The sequence below is a fragment of the Camelina sativa genome, chromosome 5 (genome assembly GCF_030686135.1).
Source record: "Camelina sativa cultivar CO46 ecotype springtype chromosome 5, ASM3068613v1".
Classification (NCBI taxonomy): Eukaryota; Viridiplantae; Streptophyta; class Magnoliopsida; order Brassicales; family Brassicaceae; genus Camelina; species Camelina sativa.
The window spans coordinates 31,233,921-31,261,896 of record NC_141884.1 but is presented as its reverse complement, the minus strand read 5'-3'; the positions used below and the strand labels follow the sequence as shown (position 1 = coordinate 31,261,896).

General features: G+C 35.4%; 5 protein-coding genes and 1 pseudogene across 5 annotated transcripts; 5 read left to right on the top strand and 1 right to left on the bottom strand.

Moving 5' to 3' along the window:
- Nucleotides 1-1,442: 1,442 nt before the first annotated feature.
- On the bottom strand, nt 1,443-2,470 carry LOC147944538 (uncharacterized). The gene is made up of 2 exons (XM_087450954.1): nt 2,074-2,470; nt 1,443-1,996 (listed from the first exon to the last, which is right to left on the bottom strand). The coding sequence occupies exons 1-2, from the start codon at nt 2,362-2,364 to the stop codon at nt 1,457-1,459; spliced, it is 831 nt and encodes a 276-aa protein (XP_087307080.1). The 5' UTR covers nt 2,365-2,470; the 3' UTR covers nt 1,443-1,456.
- Nucleotides 1,697-8,748, top strand: LOC104787273 (pre-mRNA-splicing factor SLU7-A). The gene is made up of 11 exons (XM_010512813.3): nt 1,697-1,838; nt 4,815-4,880; nt 5,951-6,114; nt 6,210-6,322; nt 6,548-6,961; nt 7,084-7,219; nt 7,314-7,613; nt 7,740-7,956; nt 8,125-8,228; nt 8,330-8,398; nt 8,493-8,748. Exons 2-11 carry the CDS (start codon nt 4,865-4,867, stop codon nt 8,568-8,570), a joined length of 1,611 nt encoding a protein of 536 aa, XP_010511115.1. The 5' UTR covers nt 1,697-1,838; nt 4,815-4,864; the 3' UTR covers nt 8,571-8,748.
- A 384-nt stretch (nt 8,749-9,132) lies between these two features.
- On the top strand, nt 9,133-12,246 carry LOC104787272 (ubiquitin carboxyl-terminal hydrolase 2). Its single transcript, XM_087450953.1, has 6 exons — nt 9,133-9,689; nt 9,806-9,847; nt 10,370-10,416; nt 10,922-10,968; nt 11,146-11,248; nt 11,336-12,246. The coding sequence occupies exons 2-6, from the start codon at nt 9,817-9,819 to the stop codon at nt 12,086-12,088; spliced, it is 981 nt and encodes a 326-aa protein (XP_087307079.1). The 5' UTR covers nt 9,133-9,689; nt 9,806-9,816; the 3' UTR covers nt 12,089-12,246.
- Nucleotides 12,247-12,557: 311 nt separating this feature from the next.
- On the top strand, nt 12,558-13,994 carry LOC147944537 (F-box/LRR-repeat protein At5g02910 pseudogene; annotated as a pseudogene).
- Nucleotides 13,995-19,277: 5,283 nt separating this feature from the next.
- LOC104787270 (putative protease Do-like 3, mitochondrial) lies at nt 19,278-21,966 on the top strand. The gene is made up of 9 exons (XM_010512811.1): nt 19,278-19,462; nt 19,499-19,689; nt 19,824-20,069; nt 20,271-20,466; nt 20,667-20,926; nt 21,010-21,137; nt 21,268-21,441; nt 21,515-21,565; nt 21,709-21,966. Exons 1-9 carry the CDS (start codon nt 19,278-19,280, stop codon nt 21,964-21,966), a joined length of 1,689 nt encoding a protein of 562 aa, XP_010511113.1.
- Nucleotides 21,967-24,336: 2,370 nt separating this feature from the next.
- LOC147944536 (uncharacterized) lies at nt 24,337-27,909 on the top strand. The gene is made up of 6 exons (XM_087512629.1): nt 24,337-24,730; nt 24,854-25,504; nt 26,195-26,379; nt 26,494-27,273; nt 27,385-27,463; nt 27,608-27,909. Exons 1-6 carry the CDS (start codon nt 24,337-24,339, stop codon nt 27,907-27,909), a joined length of 2,391 nt encoding a protein of 796 aa, XP_087368755.1.
- Nucleotides 27,910-27,976: the final 67 nt, after the last annotated feature.

Below are 27,976 nucleotides of genomic sequence, written 5' to 3'. Positions count from 1 at the left end.
TCTAAATTGAATGAAAATTCATGTTTGTCAAAAAAAACAAAAGAATCCCTTCTGTCGTAGGATCATATGGTGAGGTGTATGAGCTTAGTAATCGTTCAACGTTTAATAAGATTTTTTTTTGACAGTTTAATTAAGATTTTTTTTTTAAATATTTTAGGCAATTTTTTTCCTTTGGCTTTTTGGTGTTTATTTCAATAAATGTTTTTTCCTTTTCTGAATTTTCTATTTTCTAAGTAGTTTTTTTTTCTTTTCTAATTGAGGTTTATTTATATAGAGAAGTCCCAACTCCCAAGTGTTTAGTAAGGATGAGCATTGACAAGCCATGCCATCAAATCTTCAGGAAAGTACTTTGTAGGCCTGCGACTTCGGTTTTTTCGGGTAATTTGTTTCGGATATTTCGGTTTTCGGTTCGTTTTGAAATTGAAAACTGTTCCGAATTGAACCGATTAAGATTTCGGTTTGGTTTGATTCGGAATCGGTTATTTCGGTTCGGAAACTCGGCTAATTAGGTTTATTATTGAGTTGTTTAAAAAAAAAAAAAGTTCCACTAAAAATCGATCCACACTGAAGGCGAGTTCTGAAAAAGTGGAACTCCTAGTATTGATCTGAAAGGCGAAGATTATGATGAATCGAAGATAATGGTGATGGATTGAAGAAGATTAGAAGAAGATGCTGATGAATCGAAGAGGAAAGAAGACAATGGTGATGAATCAAAATAAGAGGAGAAGAAAGGAACAAGAAAAGCAGAATTTTTTGTTTGCCCAGAAAAAAAGAAAAAAAAAGAATCGATAAATGTAGGGAGAAGGAGAAGAGATGACGGTTTGACATATATTATACTAGGGTTTTCATTTTTTCGGTTAACCATTCGATTCCAGCAAACCAAACCGAAATTTTTGGTTAACCGACCAAAATTAAAATCATTCCGATCGATTATGTCAATTAAATTAAACCGAACTGATTTGCCCAAATCTCGGTTCGGTTCGGTTCGGACAAATCGGTTCGGTTCTAATTCCCAGGCCTAGTACTTTGTGTGGATAGTGTAATCAAAGAAGATCAATATGGCTGGTTTTGGTTTTGTTTTAAATATTATTTACGAATTTAGACGACGTGAGATACTATATTTTACAAACTTTATAGTACACCAAATAGAATAATTAGTGTTTTTTATTCTTCTTCTTATTTAGTTAGAATACCAAAGTTTTGAGAATAAGCTTCTCACCTTTTTCCCTTTTTTTAATCAAATTGTAGTATTGAATTTGTTAGTAACTATATAAAATAAAACACGCATATCATGTGGATACTCTCTTAGTATAAATAGAAAATCCAAAAAAAAAAATATCCTTAACAAAATAAAATTTAACATATCATAAACTAGTGATTTAATAATCTGGTAAATTGTTTTCTGATCCAATAAAGTTATTAAAATACCCAAATGAAATAGCTGCCAAAAGAGTTGTTAATCAATCCTTTTCCTTAAGATTTTTGCTTGCTCAGATTGAATATACGCACAAATATTTGGATCTTTTATAAAACTTAAGTCTTGATATAAAATTTTGTTTTCTACTTTAAGTTTTTTCAATGCTAAATTCTCACTTTGAAGCTCCAAATATTGTTGTCTTTGTTCAGTTGTCTTCTTAAGTTGCTCCAAAAGTTGTTTGTTCCCTTCTTTTAAAGTCTTGATAATAGTTGATGTTCGATCATCATTTTTTCTTTTCAGTTTTAATTTTTTCACCCCACTTGGTCGTTGAGATGAAGATCCGCCACTTCTGTCATTTTCTTCATCTAAATTAAGAGCAAATGAAGACAAACTTGGAGACACTAGTGTAACGGAATCAGGGGTAAGATTTTTTGACTCTAAAGATGTTGGTATCTTTCTAGCTGGGATGACACCATCTTTAATCTTTTTAATGTCTTTAATAACATTCCATACATGATCAAATTTCCAACCAGATTTGAATCCTGAATCTTGCATTAGCATTTCTTTCGCTTGATTGAACTACATATAATTTTAAAATTAAAAAAATTAATAGTCAAACAACAATAAATTAATTGAAAATCATATAAAGTACTCACAATATCATCACTTGAAGCACCACTTTGACGTTTGTTTTCACATTGTTTGATGCATGCATTTAGTTTTTTTGTTGCTCTCTCAATATTTTGAAATCGACATTGGAGAGATTTTTTCGAACGTTCACTCCAAGTTGCATTTTTTCCGTTCTCGAAAGCTTTCACCACACGATCCCAAAAATGATCGGATGATTGGTAATGACCCGTGACTGGATCTTGAGAAATTTCTAGATAGACTTGACATAAAAACTTATCTTCTTCTTTAGAATATCCAGAAGAACGAGAACCAGACATTCTATTGTTAAGAAAATAAGAGAAGGTGAAGATGTGTCTATAAAATTTTGGAATGGTTGAATGGAAAAAAATGAAAGATGCTATTTATAGATGAATTGATAGTAAGATTCTCACGTTTCTCAATCTACTATCAGACAAACTAACAATTATGACAAAAAGAAAAGAAAAGAATCTCACGTTTCTGAAACCATTATGAAAAGATATAATATTATAATTTTGTTGATTTTTTTTTGTTAAAAATAAAATAAGTGGATAGAATTTATACATTTTACAAGTAAAAATTTATCTTAGAAATTAATAAAAATAAATAAAAAATCAAATATACTTAAAATATTTATTTTAGAGTAAGAAATTAAGGTAACCATTCAGGTAAATATCTACTCTATTTTTAGAAATTTCTATATTTAGAGGAAAATATAGAGGCAACTATTGGAAATAGTCTACCTAAGACCTTGCATGTTTATTAGATTTGAAGTACTATTTTGGTTTTAATTTTCCAAAAGACTATTTCATAGCTAGCCATTTATGATCTTACAAAATTGGTTTCCCTAAAAAGTAGGGAATTTAGTTTTTAAATTTTTTATCTCATTTTCAAAGAAAAACCAAAAAACTTTCTGAAAATATGATAGTTTCTGACACATTCACGTTCATGTGTAGTATGTGTACCTTAGAGCCTACATGTTGTTTTCACATAGCACCAAATTGTCCGATTTGAGAGCAATGCGATTAGGTAAAATTATGAATGGAAATCTGACTCGGATGCGATGCAATTATATTAAATTTTTGAATGGCAGAGCGATTGAGATGCAGCTTGAGTGTGATTAGAAAACAAAATTACCAAATTAACCTTTAGTTATACTATTTTGTATTTTCAGTTTTCTTTCACATTGATTTAATTGATAATATATGATTAATAATAATATATAATCATTTTTGAATTAGATTTATATATTAATGATATATGTAAATAACGTCCATTCTAAAAATAAAATTATAATAGATAAATGAATATAATTTTTAATATATTACCAACTTCAGGCCCGGCCCACCCCTAAAACAGCTAAAGCATGTGCTTTAGGCCACATAATATATTCTGGTTTTGTAAGCATTTTGGCATAAATATTTCTTAGCTGAGTTGGTTGTGTTGTATGGGGAACAGCCCCATGTCATGGTTTCGATGCTCCAAATGGGCAGTTTTAGTAGGTTTTTCTATTTTTATAAAATAATACATAAAAATGCTTTAGGCCACAGCAGCCCTAGGACCCCGGTCCTGACCAACTTCTTCTATCAAGTATATAAAAAATGTATAATTGGGTTTTGGAATTCCAATTACTGCAATTCAAACTTATTTTCACAAAGAAGAAAAGATGGATTTTAAAAAATATTGGAGGTTATGATAAATGCCGGCGATGAATATTACGCCGGTGACATAGGATGATGACAGCGGAAAATATTAAAATTGTAATCTAAAAATTATAATATAAAAACTATTTAAAAACTGTAACCCGATGCTAAAATGACAGTTAATGGAGAGATACAAATCCTGACTCAGGCCTGAGATGGTGATGCTTCTGAGGAAACGATCAGAAGTTTGTCCACTCTACACTCGGAGATCATACAATTTTGTTTTAATTAATATTGGTTGAAAAAAAAATCTATTTAAAAACTAAGAATAACCATTCATGACGTCAAATTATGAAGTTTGAATTAACTAAATTTTGTTTAGAATGGCTTGTGATTGACTTCATCGAACCTTTGTTGAACATGATTTGCTATAATATGAAAATGAAGTAGAGCAACGAGAGTTTATGGCTACTAGGACTAGGAAGGTAGGAATATGATTTATCTTTTTAAAGGACTTGAGGAGGAGGATGCTTCTTGTGAATATGAGAAACAATTAATATATGAGCCTAACTAGCTATCAGATAAAGATATAAAGACCTAAGAAATCCTATAATCACAAACAAAAGAAACTAAGTAAACTGAATCTGTGATTAAAAAATATGAAAAATCATATTAGCCAATATTACTAACAATCCATGAATGCATTCCTCGTGTCCAAAATCTTGATTTAGTTGGAGAACAAATAAGTGGCTGACACGACTTCTCGTTCAAATTTTACGGTATCGTAAAATCCATTGTTTTTCTGGATCAGGATTTTTGCAAGGGTTGATGTAGTTTCCTTAAACCGATTTAACTATATCCCGGTTTTTTGTCAAAAACAAACTCGATGCATCCGGTCATGGTTGAGTCCGGTTTGTCTGACTGAACTTCAAAACGCTGCATAAAGTAGAAGTTTTGTTTGGGTCTCTATAATAAAAGAAAAATGTGTTTGCTAATAAACGGGCCGCTATATGGGCCTTATAACGGCCCATATTGATTACACATTCAATAATATCACCTGATTTTAACCATAAAAGCCGTAACCTTTTCTTCTTTCGTTCCTTTAGATTTTCGCCTCAGAGAAGAGTCGAAAGCTTAACGATCGTATTGTATAATCATGGCGACGGCTTCAGGTACCAAAAATCCTTTGATTTTTCTTCTGATTTACTTTAACTGTTCTCTCGATTTGGCTTTTAATTTCCCTTTGGCGCTTAAGAATCTCGATTCTGAAAGCCTACTTTCGTAATTTTTGTCATGAAATTAGGGTTCTTTCTGTTTTGGAAGTTGCCGTATCATCGAGTTCTCTATCTATCTCTGTTTTTGCTTTTCATTTGATTCATTTTGTGATACTTACTGAATCTCTGATTCCATTTTTCCCCATTTTTTTTTTTTTTTTGTTTGTGATCGATTCCTTCAATTTCTCGATTTGCCTTGTTCTGGTTTTTACTTGCGTAATTTTTTTAGTTGTGAATTTAGGTTTCTTACTGTTTTTGGGGTTGGTGTATCATTAGTTCGCTCTGTTTTGGTTTTTAGTTATGTTTAGTTCCAAATTGTGGTACATTAGAGTTTGATTTGGGTTCTTTGTTAGTGATCGTTTTTCTTACTGTTATGGAAGTTTTTGTATCATGGGTTCTCTCTGTTTTGGTGAGATCCAGTTCACTCATTCTAAAGAGTGATTAACTTTTGCTATTCTTTTTGAACAAAACAAAAAAAAAAAGTTTTGCTATTCTTATTGATTTGATCTTTGGGCGGTTTTGTTTGCTGTTAGTAATCCATGTTCATAAAGTTCTACTGATTCTTGGGATATTTAGAGTCACTGATTTAAGCTGTAACATCTTTTGTTGTTATTAGGTTAGTTTACATGGTATTTTGCAAATTACCTCATCCTTCTGTAAGATACTGTATGTCTTGGAAGTTGACGGATCATGGGTTCTCTCTGTTTTAGTTTTAGTTAAGTGGTCCTTTCGGTCATGCTTAAGCTAAGAGTCTGATTTAAAAGCTAACGTTTCTTATTGATTTGGTTCTTACTTCAGTTTTAGTTTTGTTTTTTTTGGTTTTTTTTCCTTCTATCTATCTGTGGGATACAGTATGGTATATAGGCCTATTTATTGTACTGATGTTTGTTATTTGGCTGAATTCTGCAGAGTTAATTGTATAGTCAGTTTTGAATGTTTTCTGACGTGTAATCTTGGGAATTTTGCAGTTGCTTTCAAGTCTAGGGAAGATCATAGGAAGCAAATTGAATTAGAGGAGGCTCGTAAAGCCGGGCTTGCTCCAGCTGAGGTAGATGAGGATGGAAAGGAAATTAATCCTCATATCCCGCAGTATATGTCATCTGCTCCATGGTATCTTAATTCTGAAAAACCGGTAAGCTAAATTCTTCTTTGGTTTCACTTGCTTCTCTTAATTGTCTTGTTTGAACATTCACACTGAATACTCTTTTTATTGGTTGGTTTTGACAGAGTTTGAAGCATCAAAGGAAATGGAAGAGTGATCCTAATTACACTAAGTCATGGTATGACAGAGGTGCAAAGATCTTTCAAGCCGAAAAATACCGGAAGGGAGCGTGTCAAAAGTATGTCCTTCCCTCTTTTTTCTGTCTGTTTCTATGACTTCTGTTATTAGTTTTATGATTCAGTCCCTTCGAATGTTTATTCGTTTGATCGTTTTGACATTCTTGTGCCCAACATGTTATTTCTCTGACTTTGAAATTTTGAAAAATTGGCTATTTTGAGAGATAGAAATACTTGTGTTTGTTTTAATTTATTCACTCTCTAATTTGGCCTGTCTTATTTTGAAGCTGTGGTGCAATGACGCATACTGCAAAAGCTTGTATGGATAGGCCTCGTAAGGTTGGGGCAAAATACACAGACAAGAACATCGCACCAGATGAGAAAATTGAGAGTTTTGAACTTGACTACGATGGCAAGAGGGATCGATGGAATGGTTATGATCCTTCAACATACCATCGTGTGATAGATCTTTATGAAGCAAAAGAGGATGCACGAAAGAAGTACCTGAAGGAGCAGCAACTGAAGAAACTTGAGGAAAAGAACAATAACGAAAAAGGTGATGATGCAGCCAGTGATGGGGATGAAGAAGAAGATGACTTAAGGGTTGATGAAGCCAAGGTTGATGAGAGCAGGCAGATGGATTTTGCAAAGGTTGAAAAGCGTGTTCGAACAACTGGGGGTGGTAGCACAGGAACTGTAAGGTATGGACTAGTCATTATTCTTCATCTACGAAATATCTCATCTCCATTGCAGAGGTTTACCGTTTACTTGGCTTGAATGTTTTACTTGATGCACTAATGGTGTGACCTTCTCTTAATTTCAGGAATCTGCGTATTAGAGAAGATACTGCAAAATACTTGTTGAACCTTGACGTCAACTCAGCTCATTATGACCCTAAAACTCGATCCATGCGTGAAGACCCACTTCCAGATGCGGATCCAAATGACAAATTTTATCTGGTAAGTTGCTCATCATCATGGATCATGTGGTTGTATCTTATATTTTGATGATATTTACATAACTACCATTTTTTTCTCCTTGTCATCTATCCAGGGAGATAACCAGTATAGAAACAGTGGCCAAGCTTTGGAGTTTAAACAGCTAAACATCCATTCATGGGAAGCATTTGACAAGGGACAAGACATGCATATGCAAGCTGCTCCCTCCCAAGCTGAATTGCTCTATAAGAGCTTTCAGGTTGCAAAGGACAAACTGAAATCTCAGACAAAGGACACAATCATGGACAAGTACGGGAATGCAGCTACAAAAGATGAAATTCCAATGGAGCTTTTGCTTGGGCAGAGCGAAAGACAGGTTGAGTATGACCGAGCTGGGAGGATTATTAAGGGACAGGTACGGTTTTTGATGGTTTCCTTGAGTTATTACCTGGTGAATCTTATTGTGATATGAACAGCTTATGATAAGTTTGCTTTTTGTGTGAATTATATATCATTCTTAATATGGTGTTGTCGTGTACAGGAGGTGATATTGCCAAAGAGTAAATATGAAGAAGATGTTCATGCTAACAATCACACTAGTGTCTGGGGCTCATATTGGAAAGATCACCAGTGGGGATACAAATGTTGCCAACAGACGATTCGCAATAGTTACTGCACGGGTTCCGCTGGAATCGAAGCTGCAGAGGCTGCCCTTGATCTGATGAAAGCTAATATTGCTCGCAAAGAAGCCTCTGAAGGTGTGTATAGACTCTATTTATTATTCCAACTTCTTATGTTTTGGTGTTGCATTGGATGGACTAATTACTCTTGATGAATGTCTAATGACCTCCCATTTCTATATATGTTTTGTGAAGTTGTTTTAAGTTTTAAAACATGTAACATTGGTCTTGTATTTTGGTGATCAGAGAGCCCAAAAAAGGTTGAAGAGAAGAGAATGGCCTCATGGGGAACTGATATTCCTGAAGATTTGGAATTGAACGAGGAGGCACTTGCTAATGCTCTTAAAAAGGTAAGAAGCCATAGTTTCACTCAAAAAAAATTTCTCTTGGAAAAACGTATCTCTGACCTGGAGATTTCTCTAACGCACTTGCTTATGTTCTTGTTGTGCAGGAGGATCTCAGTAGGAGGGAAGAAAAAGATGAAAGGAAACGCAAGTACAATGTCAAATACAACAACGATGTAATGATCTAACGAATCAACCTTAAGATTCTGTTGATTCATGTTCTTGATTTAGTGGAGATTTATTTAATCAAAATCTGTTATCTCATTGCAGGTGACTCCGGAAGAGATGGAAGCTTACAGGATGAAGAGAGTTCACCATGAGGATCCAATGAAAGATTTCCTCGGTTGAAAGAAGTTATCTTCATTCCCTATTACCATGTAACCTGGATAAACCTCTTATTATGTTTCATGTAGTAGTGTTGTACGTATTTTGACGTTGAAGCTTTGTGGAAGTTGGCAACGACTAGTACTTAAATGCTTTTAGTTACTGTCCTGATGAAGGCGTCATGGCCGTTATTTGCTTCTAATTGTCACTTGTTGACTGAGAGCATTATCTGCTTGGCTTCTTGTTCCATTACTCCAGACGCCACTTATGTCACATCTGTTTAACAAGCGGTTTTTGACAACCAAAAAATCCATGTGGAACCTTTTAGAACTTGAGTTTGTCCCATCGCATTGAACACGAACTGGTCTTTGTTTTCCACCAGTTGTACTCCGGCTTGACCACCTGTCACAATGCACACGTTTGCGGTCCATTGTGGTCACACAAATTCTGATTTATCAAGATTTTGAAAACGTAGAAAACTGAAAAAAAATACTTAGCCAAACCTACCCTACGAAGTTGTATATCACCGAACCAAAACTAAGCTATCGATCAACGTAATGAGCATTTCGCAAATTAGCCAACTAATTTTTTTTTTTTTTTTTCTAGTTTTTTAACACCTTCATTCTTCATTAAATTGAAAGAAGTAATACAAATATATCAATGAACATACAAATTCTGGCTATTGGACAAATTAACTTTATATTTTATATCGTAACCCACAAAAAAAAAAAAGATTTTTATTGTGGTTTTCTTATTCGACATTTTGAAGAAAAAAATTATTTGCCAATAATTGTTGGAAAAATTAACTCTGTTTTTGTATTTTTATTTTTGTCGTAACCTAAGAAGAATTTATTATTGTATTTTTGTGTGTTTTCAAATTATATGAAAAAAGGTCCAACGATAATATTACGAACCCACAATGGCACGAGCCACACAAACCAGACTAAACCCGGAAAACAAACACGAGTGCACGACAAAGCGACTATTTAAAAAAAAAAAAAAAAAAAAAAGAAAAATAAAATCAGGCTAACTTAAACCCTAATTCCCAAATTGGATTCACAGAAAGCGATCTCGAGCATCCCAAATCTCTCCAGTTCGATTAGAGCAAAGGTTCAAAGGCGATTCGTTTCCTTTAGCTAACCAGTAAGTTCATTCATCTTTCTCCTCCGAATATTCCTTCTGAGCTTGTATCAGGCTTCTACTCTTTCCGTGTATTGTTGCGCTGCTCATATATAGCGATCGCTTCGTGATTTTTACAGGTTGTTTCGTCATGTCTTGGTGCACGATTGAGTCGGATCCTGGTACGTTGGTGTCTCCTTAATGTTTTTATTACTTTTTATGGGTTTTGGGGTTGGGTTTTTGCTTGAATTGATTCTCACTGCGTTGAAGTTGTTAATTCGAACTTTAGAATGTTATATCCTTGTTTGTTTGATGCAAATTTGTGCAATCTGTGTTCCTAGTGATGTGAGTAGTTGTGGGAATATCTGAAGGGGTCTGTGTTGTGTGGGTTTTGTAAACATGGAAGATTATCTCCAGATTCTGGAGTTTTATTCAAGTGTTTAAGGTTATTTTAGCTGTATCTGTTGAAGAGTTCATATCCGGCTTGGATGATATTTGGGTTCATTTAGTAAAGAAGATATTGGTATTTGGTGTACATCTGTTGAAGGGTTTTTTTACATACTGTTACTTTCTTTAGTCTGTTTCTGGTTATATTCTGTGGTGGGCTCTTGTTAGTCTTTCATAACGGGAACGTCATCTGTATGCTTGATTGTTGCATCTTTGTATTTTTGCTTATATTTATGTATATATTTATGCAATTTCAGGTGTATTTACGGAGCTTATTCAACAAATGCAAGTCAAAGGAGTGCAGGTAATATTGCCTCCAGTTTAGCTCTCATTTTTGGGGTATATAGAGATATGCAAAACATTGCATTATATGTGTGGTTGGTGATAATTTATTCATGATATGTGTGGTTGGTGATAATTTATTCATGATGTGTGGAAACATTATCAAGTCATGTCTGTCTTTTAAGAATTTAAGGAGTAGACGTATAGGAATGGTGAAGAAATGATGTTGAGAAAAGGCATTGTGCTTCTTGTCTCTAAGTTGCTATGTTTTTGTCTAAAGTTTAGTACTCCTTTATTCTGAAGCAAAAATATCGAAACGTTTGTAATATTTTTCTTACTCAGGTCCTTTAGTTACCTTCTCAAGTAAGTGTCTGTTATTTCATGGCTTGTTCTGTCCTATACTGATATCCCTACTCGTCCCTTTTTCATGTCCAAATGCATCCTCAACAGATGAAATTGGATGTTGCTATGATTTTTAGCATCAGTTTATATTACTTCCTTTTGATTTTTATTCTTTTTCTCCGTAGGTTGAAGAATTGTATTCGCTGGATCTAGATTCTCTCAATAACCTCAGGTGAGTAGTTGCATCCATGACTATTTATTCCCTTGTGAAGTTTCTGGACTCCTTTTTTTTTGGTTGCAGCAGAAATAATATTATTCTTTTGAGTCAGACCCCAAAGTCTTTGAGTTAGATTTTTTACTTGTCTGTTATATCTATGCCCTTCTTGATGACCCTGTGGCTTCCTTGTAGGCCTGTATATGGTCTGATCTTTCTTTTCAAATGGCAAGCTGGGGAAAAAGATGACCGTCCAACAATCCAAGATCAAGTTTCTAACTTATTTTTCGCAAATCAGGTTCGTGTCGATAACACAAGCATAAGCATTTGAGTAATAATATTACCTTTTCAATTTTTTTTTTGTCTCAAAATTCCAATTTTGTAGGTCATTAACAATGCTTGTGCAACCCAAGCAATTCTGGCTATCCTCTTGAACTCTCCAGAGGTTGACATCGGGCCTGAACTATCAGCGCTGAAAGAATTCAGCAAGAACTTTCCATCCGATCTTAAGGGTTTGGCTATCAATAACAGTGAGGCGATTCGGACTGCTCACAACAGTTTCGCAAGGCCTGAGCCATTTGTCCCGGAGGAACAGAAAGCTGCTACAAAAGACGATGATGTATACCATTTCATAAGCTACATACCTGTGGATGGAGTCCTGTACGAGCTTGATGGGCTCAAGGAAGGACCTATCAGCCTTGGTCCATGCACCGGAGACCAAAGTGGTATCGAGTGGCTGCAAATGGTTCAACCAGTGATCCAAGAACGGATTGAGAGGTACTCACAGAGCGAGATTAGATTCAATCTTTTGGCTGTCATTAAAAACAGGAAGGATATCTACACGGCGGAACTCAAGGAGCTACAAAGGCAGAGGGAACAGCTGTTGCAGCAGGCTACTGGTATGGACAAAAGCGAAGCAGACGCGTTGATTGGTGAGGTGAGCATTGGGATTGAGGCTGTGAGTGAGAAGATTGTGATGGAGGAAGAGAAGTTCATGAAATGGAGAACAGAAAACATTAGGAGGAAGCATAACTACATTCCGTTTTTGTTCAACTTCCTCAAACTTCTTGCCGAGAAGAAACAGTTGAAACCTCTTATCGAGAAGGCCAAGAAACAGAAAACAGAAAGCTCCACTTGAGAAAAGTAGACACTTGACTTCTCGATGTGTTGGAACTTGTTTTGTCTTCTCTCACCAAATCAAAACACTCTCTCGTCCTTTTAAAAGTCTTTTGTATTCTAATTTTTGTTACACGACAAATAGATTCTCTAGATTAAGATTAAGTTGACTTCCAATGATTTTATTACGGTCTGATCAAAATTTCTCTGGGTGAAGAAGGTTAGTTTAAGGTTGTCAATGCAGACTAACCGGTTGCATTTATCCCGCCCTGCCCCGATCCCGGTTTTCTTGTGGGTTATTGCAGGTCAGCTCGTGGTCAATATGATAACCCTATCTCCCCCTAGTTTGTACCCGCCGGCTAGTGTTTGTGTATGGATTAAAAGTATTTAGAAGTTGGGCCTTGGTCCATAACCAACTTGGGTATAGTCCACTAAAAACTATGATATAACTTAGTTTTTTTTATAGATTCGGCGATCACCACCAAAACAGAATGACCGGAGATGACGACGGTGTGGACATTATCAGCTCTTTACCCGACGAGATTCTACAACTGATTTTGTCCTTTATTCCGACCAAGTTCGCAATCAGAACCTCTGTCTTGTCCAAGCGATGGAAGCATGTATGGTCTTATACACCTTCTCTCTCCATCGATTGCCGTAGTGCGGACGCTAACTCGATAAACAAAACCCTAGCTAACTATTTAGCTCGCAAGATCATGAGTATTCATCTCTGCGTCAGCAGGAAGTCACACCAGATTGACAGCTTGATCGATTTTGCCAGGTCGCGCAACATGGAGAAGCTGTCTCTTGAGTTTCTTAATTACGATTTGTTCTTTTACTTGCACATCAGGCTACTCTTGGTCGACCCGGAAACTACTGATATCTTGTCTTGGACATCGTTAAGGAACTTGTCCTTGAGTTCTTGCAAACTCTCTGATACATCGTTAGCTCAGATTCTTTCTTGCTCACCACTGCTCGAGAGCTTGACATTGCATCACTGTCACAAAGTTAAGCGTCTTGATCTGACCCATTCGATGCGGTTAAAGAGATTGGATATAGATAGTCCGGGACTAAAGCAGATTGTTGCACCACATATCCATTTTTTGAGATTGAAGCACTCTAAGATACAATGTGGTTTAGTTGATGTCTCTTCTTTAACCGAAGCTTACTTTAACATCTACCGTTCCAGTGATTTTCTTTTCTATAACTGTACCGGAACTAATTTTATTGAAGAGATGGCGCCAAAGATTCTAGAAAAGTTTCAGAATGTAAAGAAGCTTACGTTTGGTGCTCTCATTCTTGAGGTAATAACTATAGTGGTTATATATATATATATATATCCTTCTTTGTCTTTGGTAGATTATTATGAAAACATGAATAATAGCTCCAAGAAGTACCTTTGTCGCCTTTTATCATTAGAGTGTACTTCTTATTTTCTCATTTATCTGTTGCTAGATTTTATCTCTTGCTAACGTCATTGATGTTCCTTTCCCGACAATGAAAGTCGAAGTTTTGACTCTTGAAACAACGATTGTTCCGTCTGTCATTCCTGGTATAGCAAAGCTGCTACGAAACTCACCTGGAGTAAAGACGCTAAAACTAAACATTGTGGACCGCAACTTACTACCGGTATGTATTCTTCCCATGAGTTATTTTTTTTTCTTTTCTAGTGTATATTGAGAAAGAATCTTTAAGATCTAAGTTTGCATTAAACATTTTATGTTTTACAGGATAGTCATATTAAAAGCTATTTGAATCTGCAAGGCCGTGATCCAGCTCAATGCTTGAAACCGAAAAATTTGGTCTTCCTGACTTCGTTTGAGCCGAAACTCATGAGTTCGTTCATGGAGTTTTTAATGGAAAACACTGGTGACAATGGTTTATACGGTTGGGAGGTTACCGCTATACAACTGGGTTCAAATTACTGATTGAGACGATTATTACACTTCCTTACAAAACAACGATTGATGACAGTTATATATTATTATCGTATAGACTTAAACTAAATAATTTTTTTAGTCTTTCAATATTTTACGATATTCTCTTGAAAGAATTACTTAGATGTACTCCAAAAGTTGGTTTATTCAGATATTAGTGCTGTGAGTGTAATTACAATTTACCCCTTAGGTTAATTTTTTTTATTTTTAATTCTCAAAATATTAAAAAAAAATACACATCAGCAAACGATTTCACGTCATTATTGACAGTGAACGTCTGATTTATATTATTTCACGGCTGAGTTATAATACTTAAGAGAAAACGAAAAGTCTCGTAGATTCATATGACGGCTGAGTTATAATGCTTGGTGGCTGACTTATAACAATAAATAAGCTGAAAGTAAACGTCCGATTTATATTATTTCACGGCTGAGTTATAATACTTAAGGAAAACCGAAATGTCTCATAGATTCATATGACGGCTGAGTTAAAATGTTTCGTGGCTGACTTATAACAAGAAATAAAAGTAAACAACTGAATTTTATTACTTGACGGCTGAGTTATAATACTTAAGGGAAAACGAAAGGTCTCTTAGATTCATATGACGGCTGAGTTATAATGCTTCGTGGCTGACTTATTAGCCGTTTCATCCTTCCTCGCGTTCAATCCGTAATCATCGAGAACAAGCTTCACAAGCTTGTCGTGCGTTGTTTCCGCATCTATCTACACAACTCTACACCCTCTATCATCGGTGTTAAATACATATTTGTGTTTCTTTACCCAATTACCAAAAACAACAATTACCGGAACTGGATCCATGAAAGAAAATGAAGAAGAATAAAGAAAATTAATAAGAATGAGGAAAATTAAGAAGTGAAGAACAAGGTGAAGAACAAGGTAAAGAACAAGGTGAAGAAGAAGGTAAAGAACTTCACTTTTGAACCAGGTGAAGAAGATGGAAGTCGAAACGACGTTTCGTATTTCCGGAGAAGATGATGACATGGATGATGCGTTCGAAGTGGCAAGTCAGCCACCAAACGAACATGTAAATCAGCCTAATTAAATCAGCCATCAAACAAGATTATAACTCAGCTGCAACATGAATACTATTACAGTAATTAAAAAGCAAAAAAATAGCTGCCAAATTCAGCCGCTTAATCAACTGAAAATTTATAACTCAGCCATATCGTTTAATAAGTCAGCCGTAACTGAATGATATTCTAGTAATTAATCTTTTGCTACTAAGTCAGCCGTAAAATGGCCGAGTTGTCCGATAAGTCAGCTTATGACGGCTGAGTTATAGTGTTTAACCATAACTCAGCCGTAACGACATCTCATAAGTCAGCCGTTGTTCATAACTCAGTCAGCCGTAAAAAGTTAATTCAGCCGTGTCGTAGTGATAACTCAGCCAAAATTTTGACAACTCAACCATTTGGTGAAAACTCAGCCGTAAGGACGGCTGAGTTATAGCATTATTCAGCCAGATTTCATTAAGTCAGCCGTAACGCTTGGCTGAGTTATACTCTAAGTCAGCCGTCCACTCTTACTCAAATATTTTTTCTATAAATCAGCCGGAACTGAACTGTAACTCAGCCGTGATTACCTCTGTAACACGTTACGGCTGAGTTATTTAATACACGTCAGCGATTTCTTAAGTAGCGTCTGATGTGGCAATGACATTTTTGTAATTATGTTTTTTCCTGTAACATAAAACAAGGGCACACTGAGTATTTTAAAAATACCCGAAATATCCTAGTAACAAAAAAAATATTTGTTGGTTCTGGTAATAATACCTAATTTGGAATATATCTGAGTAAATCTCCCTATTCTCTTAATGTTATCTAGAAGTTCTCTTTAAAGTGATATTTGCTCTCGAGCAAAAGTTCTAAATTTTATTTCTCGAGATATTTATTTCCAAGTTCTCTTTAAAGTGATGTTTATTTCTCGAGCAAAATACCAAATAAATATAATTAAAAATAAAGCTGAATATTCTAAATTTTAAAATATTTAAAACCTTTCTTTAAAAAAAAAAAGGTTTTCATTATATATTTATGTCTAAACTACAATATATTTTGGCATTTGGATGCTCTTCTTCATCATTAGGGACGTTAATTTGTTTGTTGATTTGTAAATCTATAAAAGATTAGAAGTTGTCATCAGTTTTGAAATCAAAACATACGGAATTTAAATATAAAAATAGTTTTACCTAGGAATTTGAATTAAAGTCTACAGTTAATTTTTTTTTGGTAGGAAGTCTACAGTTAATTTTGAATTTCAATAATAAACCACTAGGTAATAATCCGTGCTATTGTACGGGGTGAAATTTTTGTTTGAGATATTACATTTGTAAATATATATATATATTTAGTATAACATTTATAATACAAACTTATATTGGTTTTAATTCATCAAGTTTATAAAAGTTTAAAATATAAACCGTTTTACCATAAATTTTAGATTGATTGACATGATGACAGATCTGGATCGAATGTGAACCGAATTAGTGATTGGTTAGATTTTTATCAAAATCTTAAACTATCAAATCAGATAAAAACCACAAAAACTAATTTTTCATGAACCAAATAATTTTAATAAAATTGTTAACCCGGTCAAACCCGTCCGCTAAACCATCCCGCAACGGATTTAAATATTTGTAGCCGCAAAATATCTTTGCATATGTCTCGCTTGAATTCATGAAATCCGTGGATAACACACATGCATTTCAATAAATTATTTTTCTAATATATAAAATATATTTAAAGCTTAAACTTAATTTATATTAATAAAGTTATGTGATAAAGTTTTTAAGAATAATACATTTGTTTTTTTTTTTTGTTAAAAACACAATGGCATATAGCTGTAAATAATAAATCAAAATAAGGCTAAATAACTAAATGTGTCTCAACTAGTAGTATAATATTATTTTTTTTTTCATTTTTATTGGACAGGATCTTCTAAATTTTAAGATTTATGTAAAAACACTATAACTACATATTTATATATAATTTTTAACTACATCGTTATCCAAATTAAAAAATATATTCATGTCATTTTAATTGGTGATCATTAGATTTTTTTTGGACAAATTTAGGTATTGTTTTTAGCAAAAGAATAAACGTTAAGCCAGTTTCAAATGATCTTCGATGTTTTCACCATTAGAGCTTTATAAATTATTTGAAAAGTAACATTATTTATATTTCTGAAGATATGGTTTTACATTCATATTTTTTTTACATCTTATAATATAGTTATATTATTATATTACAATACTTAGTGAAATTGATTCAATTTTGAAAATATGTAGAGGATAATATTTATCAATTTTTGAATAATATTTACCAATTTTAGAATTTATAGGAGCAAAATATTGTGTATATAAATAAATTGAATAGCAGTGGCAGTTGACAAAGAAAAATAACAGTGACAAGTTTACGTAATATTATAAAATATTAAAAGCAAATAATAAATTAGAGACAGAGCTCTCAAGTGATGACACATCTTTTAATATATAGAGGATTAAATTCAATAATAATAAACTATGGACATTACGTTAAGGCTGTTTTGTCCTTTCATTAAAAAAAGGGTAGTGAGAATAAGTGGGGGTAATGCAGAAATGAATTTCTGGTATAGGGCACAAGAGATGAATTCAGGCATATGTTTTCGGCAACTTTTTTTTTTCAACAGCAATTTTAATACATATGGACAAACTTAAAAAAAAAAAAGCATCCATTATTTTGCAGTTTCCCTATAAATTTAAATATATGACCTATATATATACTATAAGCAAGGAAAAAATATGCATGCCCATAAAGTAACTAATAAAAATAAGGAAGTTCATAGCTTTTCATCTGGAATCAAATCTCCCACCAAAGAGTTTATCATTAGGAAGTTATGGTGTGGAATTTGAAAACTTTACATTTTTATAAAAGGAAGCAAAGCACATGTTCTTTTTTTTTTTTTTGTCATCTGATGTTATTGATTAAACTTGAAATGATACATGGTGAAATACATCTTAAGCCGGCGGAAAACAAAGATATCCCCGGAGTCTAAAGCCCAAAAGAGGGAGTCTAAAGCGGACGGACAATGGATAAATCCTCGGAAACAACTTATAATACTAAATAGAGATATTGAAGGCCAAAAACGAAATAGACCGAACCCAACAACTAAGAACAGAGGCAAAATACCAATAATAACGAAGACAAACACTATGTCTAAACAAGCAAATCGATCATATCTTCTGAAGTTTCTGCGAATGAGTTGTACCAATGTAGCCCACGGCCAAAGCATCGATCAACAACAACTGCTTCTTCCTATCACAATGAGAGATGATCTCTCCAAACCAGAAAACAAATTTCATAAACTGACAAGCAAAAGTCCAATACAGAACTTCAATACACTTTTAGATGCGGCGATTGAAACGTCAATGAACGCCTAGATAGAAGCCATAGCATGCAAACCGACATCCTCCAGACAAGGAGCAAAACAAAACCAGTTCGATGAGCTTCAAATTCAGAAGCAGAAGCGACACCCATCTACAGAGGTTACCATCACCAGCAACTTCCACCTAATAGTAGAAGGATCTGAAGCAGAGAGCCAAGTATAAACTTCACACAAAAGAACCTCTACTTAGAACTGAGACGAACTAAAAGGGACCTAATAAGTAAAACCAGGCAAAAAGGATGAGTGAGAAAAACAATGGCGAAGTGAAGACTTCCTACAAAGCACCCACAAACCAACACAAAGCGGCATCCAAACAAACTGAAGCACAAGAGCGAGAGACAAATCTGGGTTGTGAGCAGGCGAACAATGGCTTGTTTCCGTCGATCTCAGATCCAGCACCATCCTCCTCGCAAAAGCTACAAACCAAGCAGAACTGAGCCCCTCGACCACTTCCTCAAATTAAAACACTGTACCCTAGAGCACAAAACGATTTAACTGATAGAATCCCCAATCGAAGGCCATAAACTTCCCATAACTTAAAAGGAAACTAAAGCAAAACATGAAGGAAAGAAAACGGGGAGACCGGAGCCGGTGCTAGAGAAGCCACCGCACTCCGGTTTCAGATCTGAAAAATTTATGGCCGCCACTGGTTTTAGGTTTAGAAGACGAGAGAGAAAAAAGAGTTTTTTTTTTTTTGCAAAGCACATGTTCTATTTAACGAATTTATTTCTTTCCTTTTTTGGTAATTGGAGTAATATATATAGATAACCTATTGGTGTAAGTTAAAAACCTAATCTTCTTAACCCTCAAAACCATCAACTATAAACTTCTCTAATGTCGTTCCTCTGTGTTCGTACCGTGTCCTGGCTTCGCAGCTGCTCGAGCGCTTCTGTTCATGGATTCCTTCTTCTTCACGGCAATGCAGCCCGGAAGACCGCAATTTCCTGCTGTCCACCTTCTAATTTTCGCTTATTTTCTTCTCATGCTGCACCATCGTATGCTGAAGCTAAAGAAAATAAGTTGAACTTGGTGCGGAAGAACTTCCCGGTCTTTAGCATCGTTCAAGATTGGAAGAATAAGTTTTTTCCAGGGAAAGAAGTATCTAGTGTGGATGATACAGAAAAGACGACTCCTTCTGCCATTGATTTGGCCTTCAACTCGGTGGTGAAGGTGTTCACCGTCTTTAGCAAGCCAAGAATTTTTCAACCTTGGCAGATTAGTATGCAGAGTGAATGCACCGGCTCTGGTATTGATAACTTTATTCATATATTAAAACTCACATTAATTTTAGTCTAGTAGCTATAGGAATCTTTTTTTTTTTCCAATAAAAGTGTTGGAAATTTTGGTTTGGCTTACATACTTAGCTTGGAATGGTTGTAGGATTTGTAATCTCAGGAAAGAAGATCCTTACGAATGCTCATGTAGTGGCTGATCACACATCCGTTAAAGTCCGAAAGCATGGTTCACCCACAAAGTACAAAGCAAAAGTTCTAGCGATTGGTCATGAATGTGATTTGGCCATCTTGGAGATCGATAGCGAAGAATTTTGGGAAGGTCTGAATGTTTTAGAGCTTGGAGACATACCCTGCCAAATGGATTCTGTGGCCGTCGTTGGCTATCCGGAAGGTATTTCAATTTTTTAATGACTACGAATTAGTTATGTTTTCATTGGTAAATTTTTGAATATCATACCAAGATTGGTTAGCAACGTAACATGTTTCTTTAAAAATCAATCATACTTTGAATTAAGAATGATCTTGAGAAAAAGGATAATATCATGCAATGCATTACGTAGAAACTATTTACAACGAACGTGCTCAAATGCAGGTGGTGATAGTATATCCGTTACAAAAGGTGTTGTGTCTAGAGTTGAACTGAGAAAATACAGTCACAGCTCCACGGAGCTATTGAAAATACAGATAGATGCAGCTATCAATTCTGGAAACAGTGGTGGTCCGGTGATCATGGGAAACAAAGTCGCTGGTGTAGCATTTGAAAGCCTTTGGTCGTCTGATAATATAGGGTGAGTTAAAAACAGAAATTAAATCTTGCTATAAGTTGTTGGGTAGCAGATTTTAAAATCTATATTGCTTTTTTTTTGTTCAACCAAAATCTATATTGCTATGAAAGTCTTATTTCTCTGAACATGATAAATAAGCTTGTATTTCAAATTTGTGTGTTTGCAGTATTACTATTTTACTAGCTTATGTTTTTCTTTTGCAGCTACATAATTCCAACTCCAGTCATTAGGCATTTTTTAAATGGTGTAGAAGAAAGTGGTCAACATGTTAGTTTCTGCTCAATAAATTTATCATATCAAACTATGGAGCATGCCCAAACCCGTGACTGCTTACAGATGAGCAAAGAAATGACAGGGATTCTCGTAAACCAAATAAACCCGCTTGCAGATGCTCACAATGTTCTGAAAAAATATGATGTTATTCTCGCAATTGATGGTGTTCCCATAGGAAATGATAGTAGAGGTAAATAGCTAGTCCTACACTATAATTGTTTTCTTTCATGTGCAACCAATTTACCAAATTTTCCCATGCATGCATGTGTACAGTTCCTCTTCGTAAACAGGAACGAATAAGTTTCAAGCATTTGGTTTCTATGAAGAAATCAAGTGACACAGCGTTATTTAAAGTCTTAAGAGAAGGAAAAGAGCATGAGTTCAATATAAGTCTAAAACCTGTAAGATGTCTCGTTCCCTTTTTAAATAATTTTTTTCCCAAATAAATAAAAAATGATGGACGTTGACATTTTGTAAAAACACATAATATGTAATGTGAAGGATTTTTACGGGTTTGAAATATGTATGCAGGTGCAACCGCTAGTTCCAGTGAATCATTTTGACAAGCCTCCAAGTTACTATATATTCGGGGGTCTTGTTTTTGTACCTCTAACTCAACCATACATTGATAGTTCTTATGTTTCCGAATGTGCTTTAGAAAAGATGCCAACAAAAGCCAGTGAACAGATAGTAATTATTTCTCAGGTTCGTTATGCTTTTCCGCATTAATTTCTAAACGTGTTAATTTCGAGAGCTAAGATTTTGGGTCCTGGTACAGATTTTAGAGGATGATATCAATTCAGGACTCGATATTTTTGAAGATTTGCAGGTAATGTATTTATTGATTACTCTCTATACTTTATTTCAAAACATAACTTATGAAAAGTGAATCTTAAGACTTAGTTTCACGTACACTCTAGAGTTACTTGAAAATGTATTTTCCCTGAATACGTTATGTGTGGTGGAAATTAGGTAAAGAAAGTAAATGGAGTGCAAGTAGATAATTTGAAGCACCTGTTTCACCTAATAGAGAACTGTTCCACCGAGTATTTGAGGTTCGATTTGGAAAAAGACAAGTTTTTCGGCCTCCATTATAAATCTGCGAAGAAAGCCACTCCTAAGATCTTGAAAAGTCTCAAAATTCTATCCGCCATGTCTGAAGACCTTCAGCCTAGACAGCAAAGTAAGCACGAGCGCCGCAAAGTTCCACGGCGGATCAAGAAACATTGAGTCAGCTTCCGTGGCAGCTTGATCCCAGCAAGGATTATTATAGCCTTTTAAAGGCAATTACTTAACTAAATTTGATTCTAGTTGTTGTTTTTTTTTTTTCTAATACCAAATTTCAAATGACTTAAACTTAAGAACTTAACTGGTATTGGAGAGGGTTTGCCCAAAAAAAAAAAAAAAAACTGGTATTGGAGAGGAAGTGACAAAAGGCTTGGGAAAGCCCAAATGTTGATCGTTTAACTGACTCTTCACTTCATTGGCTTCTCTTTAAAAGAGCCTTTTAGAATCACCAAATGTTGGAAAAGAATAAGAGAATCAAGGAAATGTTGGAAGAAGATGAGTGATCAAAGGTATTGAGAAAGAGTTGTTTGAGACGAGTTCGGATGTTGAAATGTTGCAAACACAGCTCCAGCTTGTCAAGAAGATGGAGAGGAGAGTTCATAAGAGAGACAATATATAGCATGTCGAGATCAAACCGCTCTTTTGAAAGAGGGAATTATAATTTATCGGTTTAGAAAGAAGTAACAGAAGCGACTGAAAGAAGGAATTATAACAGAAAGATGCATAACATTGCATTATACGTGTGGTTGGAGATAATTTATTCATGAATAATGATGTGTGGAAATTTTATCAAGTCATGTCTTTCTCTTAAGAATTTAAAGAGTAGACGTATAGGAATGGTGATGAAATGAAGTTGAGAAAAGGCATTGTGCTTCTTGTCTCTAAGTTGCTATGTTTTTGTCTAAAGTTTAGTACTCTTTATCCTCAAGCAAAAAAAAATTGGAACTTTCGTAATATAATTCGTACTCAGATCCATATGTTAACTTCGCAAGTAAGTGTCTGTTATTTCATGGCTTGTTCTGTCCTATGTGTTGGAACTTGTTTTGTCTTCTCTCACCAAATCAATACATATTCTCGTCCTTTTAAAAGTCTTTTGTATTCTAAATTTTGTTACACGACAAATAGATTCTCTAGACTAAGATTAAGTTGACTTCCAATGATTTTATTACGGTCTGATCCAAATTTCTCTAGGTGAAGAAGGTTAGTTTTAAGGGTGTCAATGCAGACTAACCGGTCGCATTTAGCCCGCCCCACTGCGATACCGGTTTTCTTGTGGGTTATTGCAGGTCAGCACGTGGTTAATATGATAACCCTAACAACCCCTGCTCTATAGTTCATCTCTGGACTGTACCCGCCGGCTAGAGTTTGTGTATAAATGACTGTTTGAATAAAAGGATTTAGAACTTGGGCATTGGTCCATAACCAACTTGGGTATAGTCCACTTAAAACTATGATATAACTAGTTTTTTCTAAATCCGGCAATCACCACCAAAACAGAATGACCGGAGATGACGGTGTGGACATTATCAGCTCTTTACCCGATGAAATACTGTTGGATAAGCTTGAAAGATTAACTTGAGGAATAAGTTAAGGTCTTAACCGAGCAATGGTTAAGAAGGATAAGATCAAATATTTTTAGGAGTTATCTAAGCATAAAAGGTTTCCTATTAGGAATTGGTTTTGGTGTTTTGGGTTATATAAATAGAGGTGTTGTGATAAAGAATAATGTATGAGTTTGAGAGAGAGAGAGATTGAGAGGCTTTGTTTTGAGAGAGTTTTAAAGCTAATAAAAGAAGTGCTTTTATAAATCTTAATCTTGATATTCAAATTCTAGATTTGGTATCAAAGCAATCAAGTTTATTTTGATAATTGACCTTGCTAAAACATAACAATCGTTGGGTTGAAGATATGAGTGAATTAGCCTCAACTACCAATAAACCAAATGAGGGTGCTCATTCATCGTTACAATGTCCGATGCTAAACAGCTCCAACTACACGGTTTGATCCATGAAGATAGAGGTGATGCTGTGGGTAAACAAGGTTTTGGAAACAATTAATCCGAGATCAGATGATGTCGAAAAGAATGATCTCGCCAGGGCTCTACTGTTTCAATCCATACCATAAGCACTACTCTTACAAGTTGGGAATCAAGAGAAATCCAAAGCAGTCTGGGATGCTATTAAAACAAGAAACATTGGCGCTGAAAGAGTAAAAGAAGCACGAGTACATACCTTGATGACTGAGTTTGATAAATTAAAGATGAAGGAGACCGACACAATTGATGATTTTGTGGGAAAAATCTCTGAAATTTCTAACAAATCAGCATCCTTAGGAGATACCATTGAAGAAACAAAGATCGTTAAGAAATTCCTCAAGAGCTTACCAAGAGAAAAATACATCCATATAATCGCAGCTCTTGAACAAGTTCATGATCTTTAAACAACAACATTTGAAGACATTGTTGGGAGATTAAAAACCTACAAAGAACGAATCCAAGAAGAAGAAGATTCACACGAGGGTCAGGGCAAGCTTATGTATGCAAACGCTGCTTCACACGAGGGTCAGAGAAAGCTTATGTATACAAACACTGCTCCACAGATACAAGAATCTTATTATGATGGAGGTAGAGGAAGAGGATCAGGTCGTAGTCGTGGAAGAGGTCGCAGAAGGTTTAGTAATGAACGTTTTGGCTATCAATCAAGAGCGTATGGCTATCAACAAAGGGACAAGACCAAGATAACATGTTTTCGGTGTGATAAGCTAGGACATTACACCTCTGAATGTCCGGATCGCTTACTTAAGTTAATCAAACTTCAAGAACTGCAGGAGAAAGAAGAGGAAGACACTCATGAAGCAGACTCTCTTTTGATGCACGAGGTGGTGTATCTTAACGAGAAGAATGTGAAGCCAAAAGAACTTGATACATGTTCAGACAAAATTTAGTATCTTGACAATGACGCCAGCAATCACATGACAGGAAACAGAGCATGGTTCTGCAAAATTGACACAAGAGTCACATGAAAGTTAAGCTTCGGTAATGATTCACTAGTTGATATTAAAGGAAAAGGATCGATCCTGTTTATTACTAAGAATGGAGAACAAAAGATATTGGCAGAGGTTTACTACATCCCAGATCTTAAAAGCAACATCATCAGCCTTGAACAAGCTACTGAATCTGGTTGCAATGTAGGAATGAGAGAGGACTTTCTAACATTGCATGATCGAGATGGAAATCTACTAGCGAGAGCAATTCGTTCAAGAAATAGGCTGTATAAAGTGGATCTGGAGGTAGAAAACACAAAGTGTCTACAGATTGCAGGTCTGAATGATTCAACAAAGTGGCATGCTCGATTAGGACATATCAACTACAAAACTATTAAGAAGATGGTGACTAAAGAACTAGTTACCGGGATACCTAGTGCTCCTAAAGGAGGAGAAACGTGTGCATCATGTTTATTTAGAAAACAAGCAAGGAAAACATTCCCGAAAACAACTTCTTATCGAGCAAAACGAGCACTAGAACTCGTTCACGGGGATCTTTGTGGATCTGTCTCTCCAACTACAGCTGCACAGAAGAGGTACATCTTTGTATTGATTGATGATTACTCTCGTTATATGTGGTATATTCTCCTAAAAGAGAAAAGTGAGGTGTTCGAGAAGTTCCAAATCTTCAAAGCCATGGTCGAGCATGACACCAGAAGTACTATCAAGACATTTCGAATAAACATGGGAGGAGAGTTTATTTCTTGAGAATTTCAACTGTTCTGTGAAAAAGAAGGGATCAACAAACACCTTACAGCACCCTACACTCCTCAACAGAATGGAGTAGTTGAGCGACGGAACCGAACGTTGTTAGGGATTACTCGAAGCATTTTAAAACATATGAACATGCCAAATTATCTGTGGGCAGAGGCGGTAAGACATGCAACTTACCTTATCAACAGAGTGGGAACAAGAGTGTTAGAGGATTTAACACCATATGAAGCACTTAAGAGGAAGAAATCAAATGTAGAACATCTTCATGTGTTTGGATGTATTTGCTTTGCAAAGATTGAGACTCCACACCTCAAGAAGCTGGACAACAGATCGTGAATGCTTGTCAACCTTGGTATAGAACCTGGGTCTAAAGCATATCGACTCTTTGATCCTATTAGTCAAAGAATTATTGTGAGTAGGGACGTTATTTTTGATGAAAAAAAGAGCTGGATGTGGAGAGATTCAGAAGAATCATCCTTGGACTCAGGAATGTTCCCTCTCAGTATTGGAGATTCCGGGAACAATGGAATCAGAGAAGATGGAGTGGTTGCAGAAACAGAGGAAAATAGAGAGAATGAAAATAATGACACTATCGAAGAAGAAGATACTTGTGATGAGTCTGGTGACAAACTAGAACCAAAGTTAGCTGTTGGCCTTGAACCGTCTCAATTAGCTCCTGTGATTAGAAGATCAGCAAGACAAACTACCAAGCCAAGTTATTTGAAAGATTATGTGTTATTAGCAAAGCTTGAGGGAGAACATTTGTTACTTACTATCAATGGAGAACCTTCAGCCTTTGAAGAAGCAATGGAACTGAAAGTATGGAGAGATGCGTGTGAAGAAGAAATTGGATCAATTACCAAGAACAAAACATGGAGTCTCGTCAATTTGCGATTAGGATGTAAACTAATTGGTTTAAAATGGGTGTTTAAGGTGAAACGCAACTCTGACAATAGTGTAAACAAGTACAAAGCGAGGCTGGTGGCAAAAGGCTATGTACAAAGACATGGAATAGATTTTAATGAAGTGTTTGCACCTGTGGCTCGTATTGAGACAATACGCTTTATTATTGCTCTAGTAGCTACGAACGGCTGGGAAATACATCATCTGGATGTTAAGACTGCTTTTCTTCATGGTGAATTAAGAGAAGATGTGTATGTTACTCAACCTGAGGGCTTTGTCACTAAAGGGAAGGAAGAAAAGGTTTACAAACTACACAAAGCTCTCTATGGTCTAAAGCAAGCACCCAGGACATGGAACACTAAGCTGAATCAAATTCTGTTAGAATTAAGATTTGAAAAGTGCTCCAAGGAACCCTCTTTATACAGAAAGCAAGAACAAGGACATCTCCTTATTGTGGCGGTTTATGTGGATGATTTGCTAGTCACAGGCTCTAGCTTAGAGCTTATACTCGATTTCAAAAGGGGAATGGCAAGTAAGTTTGAAATGAGCGATTTAGGAAAGCTTACATATTATCTTGGTATTGAGTTTTTTCAAGGAAAAGATGGAATCGTATTGAGACAAGAAAGATATGTTGAGAAAATTCTCGCCGAGAATGGAATGAGCAACTGCAACTCTGTTCTTATCCCGATGGAGTTTGGTTTGGAGCTTTCTAAAGCTCCACATGAGAAGCACATTGATGAGAAAAACTATAGAAGGATCATCGGGTATCTTAGATATCTACTCCGTACTCGGCCGGATCTTTCATTCCCTGTTCGTGTTCTGAGCTAGTACTTGCAGGAACCACGAGAGTCGCATGGAGTCGCATTAAAGCAAGTTTTAAGGTATCTTTGTGGAACATCTTTTCATGGTCTTTATTTCAAGCGAGGGAACAAAACATGTTTTTTAGGATTTAGTGATAGCAGTCTTAGTGTGGATTTGGATGATGGAAAGAGTACTGCAGGTCATGTTTTCTATTTCAATGAATGTCCCATCACATGGTGCTCTCAGAAACAACAAGTTGTTGCTCTATCTTCCAGTGAAGCATAATTTATGGCTGCTACAGAGGCAGCTAAGCAGGTTATTTGGCTTTAAGACCTTTTTGCAGAGATCATTGGGACTGAAAGTAACTCGGTGACAATTCGAGTTGATAACAAGTCTGCCATCGCACTCACTAAGAATCTTGTCTTCCACAGACGCAGCAAGCACATTCATCGACGTTACCACTTCATAAGAGAATTCATTGAGAATGGACTGGTTGAAATTGAGCATGTTCCAGGAGTTGCACAAAGAGCTGACATTTTGACAAAGGCACTCGAGAAGAACAGATTCAAAGAAATGAGAGGTCACATTGGTGTACAAGAAGCCTTGAAGAGGAGTTTCAAGCTTATGGGGGAGAATGTTGGATAAGCTTGAAAGTTTACTTGAGGAATAAGTTAAGGTCTTAACCGAGCAATGGTTAAGAAGGATAAGATCA

What these genes read in the sequence shown, in the direction of transcription:
- LOC147944538 (XM_087450954.1), bottom strand. Translation starts at nt 2,364, where the DNA reads ATGTCTGGTTCTCGTTCTTCTGGATATTCTAAAGAAGAAGATAAGTTT. An exon ending in GTGCTTCAAGTGATGATATT is followed by an intron (nt 1,997 to 2,073) that starts GTGAGTACTTTA and finishes AATTATATGTAG; the next exon opens with TTCAATCAAGCGAAAGAAAT.
- LOC104787273 (XM_010512813.3), top strand. An exon ending in ATCTTAATTCTGAAAAACCG is followed by an intron (nt 6,115 to 6,209) that starts GTAAGCTAAATT and finishes TGGTTTTGACAG; the next exon opens with AGTTTGAAGCATCAAAGGAA. An exon ending in TCGCAAAGAAGCCTCTGAAG is followed by an intron (nt 7,957 to 8,124) that starts GTGTGTATAGAC and finishes TTTGGTGATCAG; the next exon opens with AGAGCCCAAAAAAGGTTGAA.
- LOC104787272 (XM_087450953.1), top strand. Translation starts at nt 9,817, where the DNA reads ATGTCTTGGTGCACGATTGAGTCGGATCCTG. An exon ending in CACGATTGAGTCGGATCCTG is followed by an intron (nt 9,848 to 10,369) that starts GTACGTTGGTGT and finishes ATGCAATTTCAG; the next exon opens with GTGTATTTACGGAGCTTATT. An exon ending in GATTCTCTCAATAACCTCAG is followed by an intron (nt 10,969 to 11,145) that starts GTGAGTAGTTGC and finishes GCTTCCTTGTAG; the next exon opens with GCCTGTATATGGTCTGATCT.
- LOC104787270 (XM_010512811.1), top strand. Translation starts at nt 19,278, where the DNA reads ATGTCGTTCCTCTGTGTTCGTACCGTGTCCTGGCTTCGCAGCTGCTCG. An exon ending in CGTCGTTGGCTATCCGGAAG is followed by an intron (nt 20,070 to 20,270) that starts GTATTTCAATTT and finishes GCTCAAATGCAG; the next exon opens with GTGGTGATAGTATATCCGTT. An exon ending in TCAATATAAGTCTAAAACCT is followed by an intron (nt 21,138 to 21,267) that starts GTAAGATGTCTC and finishes ATATGTATGCAG; the next exon opens with GTGCAACCGCTAGTTCCAGT.
- LOC147944536 (XM_087512629.1), top strand. Translation starts at nt 24,337, where the DNA reads ATGTATGCAAACGCTGCTTCACACGAGGGTCAGAGAAAGCTTATGTAT. An exon ending in GCCAAAAGAACTTGATACAT is followed by an intron (nt 24,731 to 24,853) that starts GTTCAGACAAAA and finishes ATGATTCACTAG; the next exon opens with TTGATATTAAAGGAAAAGGA. An exon ending in GGTCGAGCATGACACCAGAA is followed by an intron (nt 25,505 to 26,194) that starts GTACTATCAAGA and finishes GTGACAAACTAG; the next exon opens with AACCAAAGTTAGCTGTTGGC.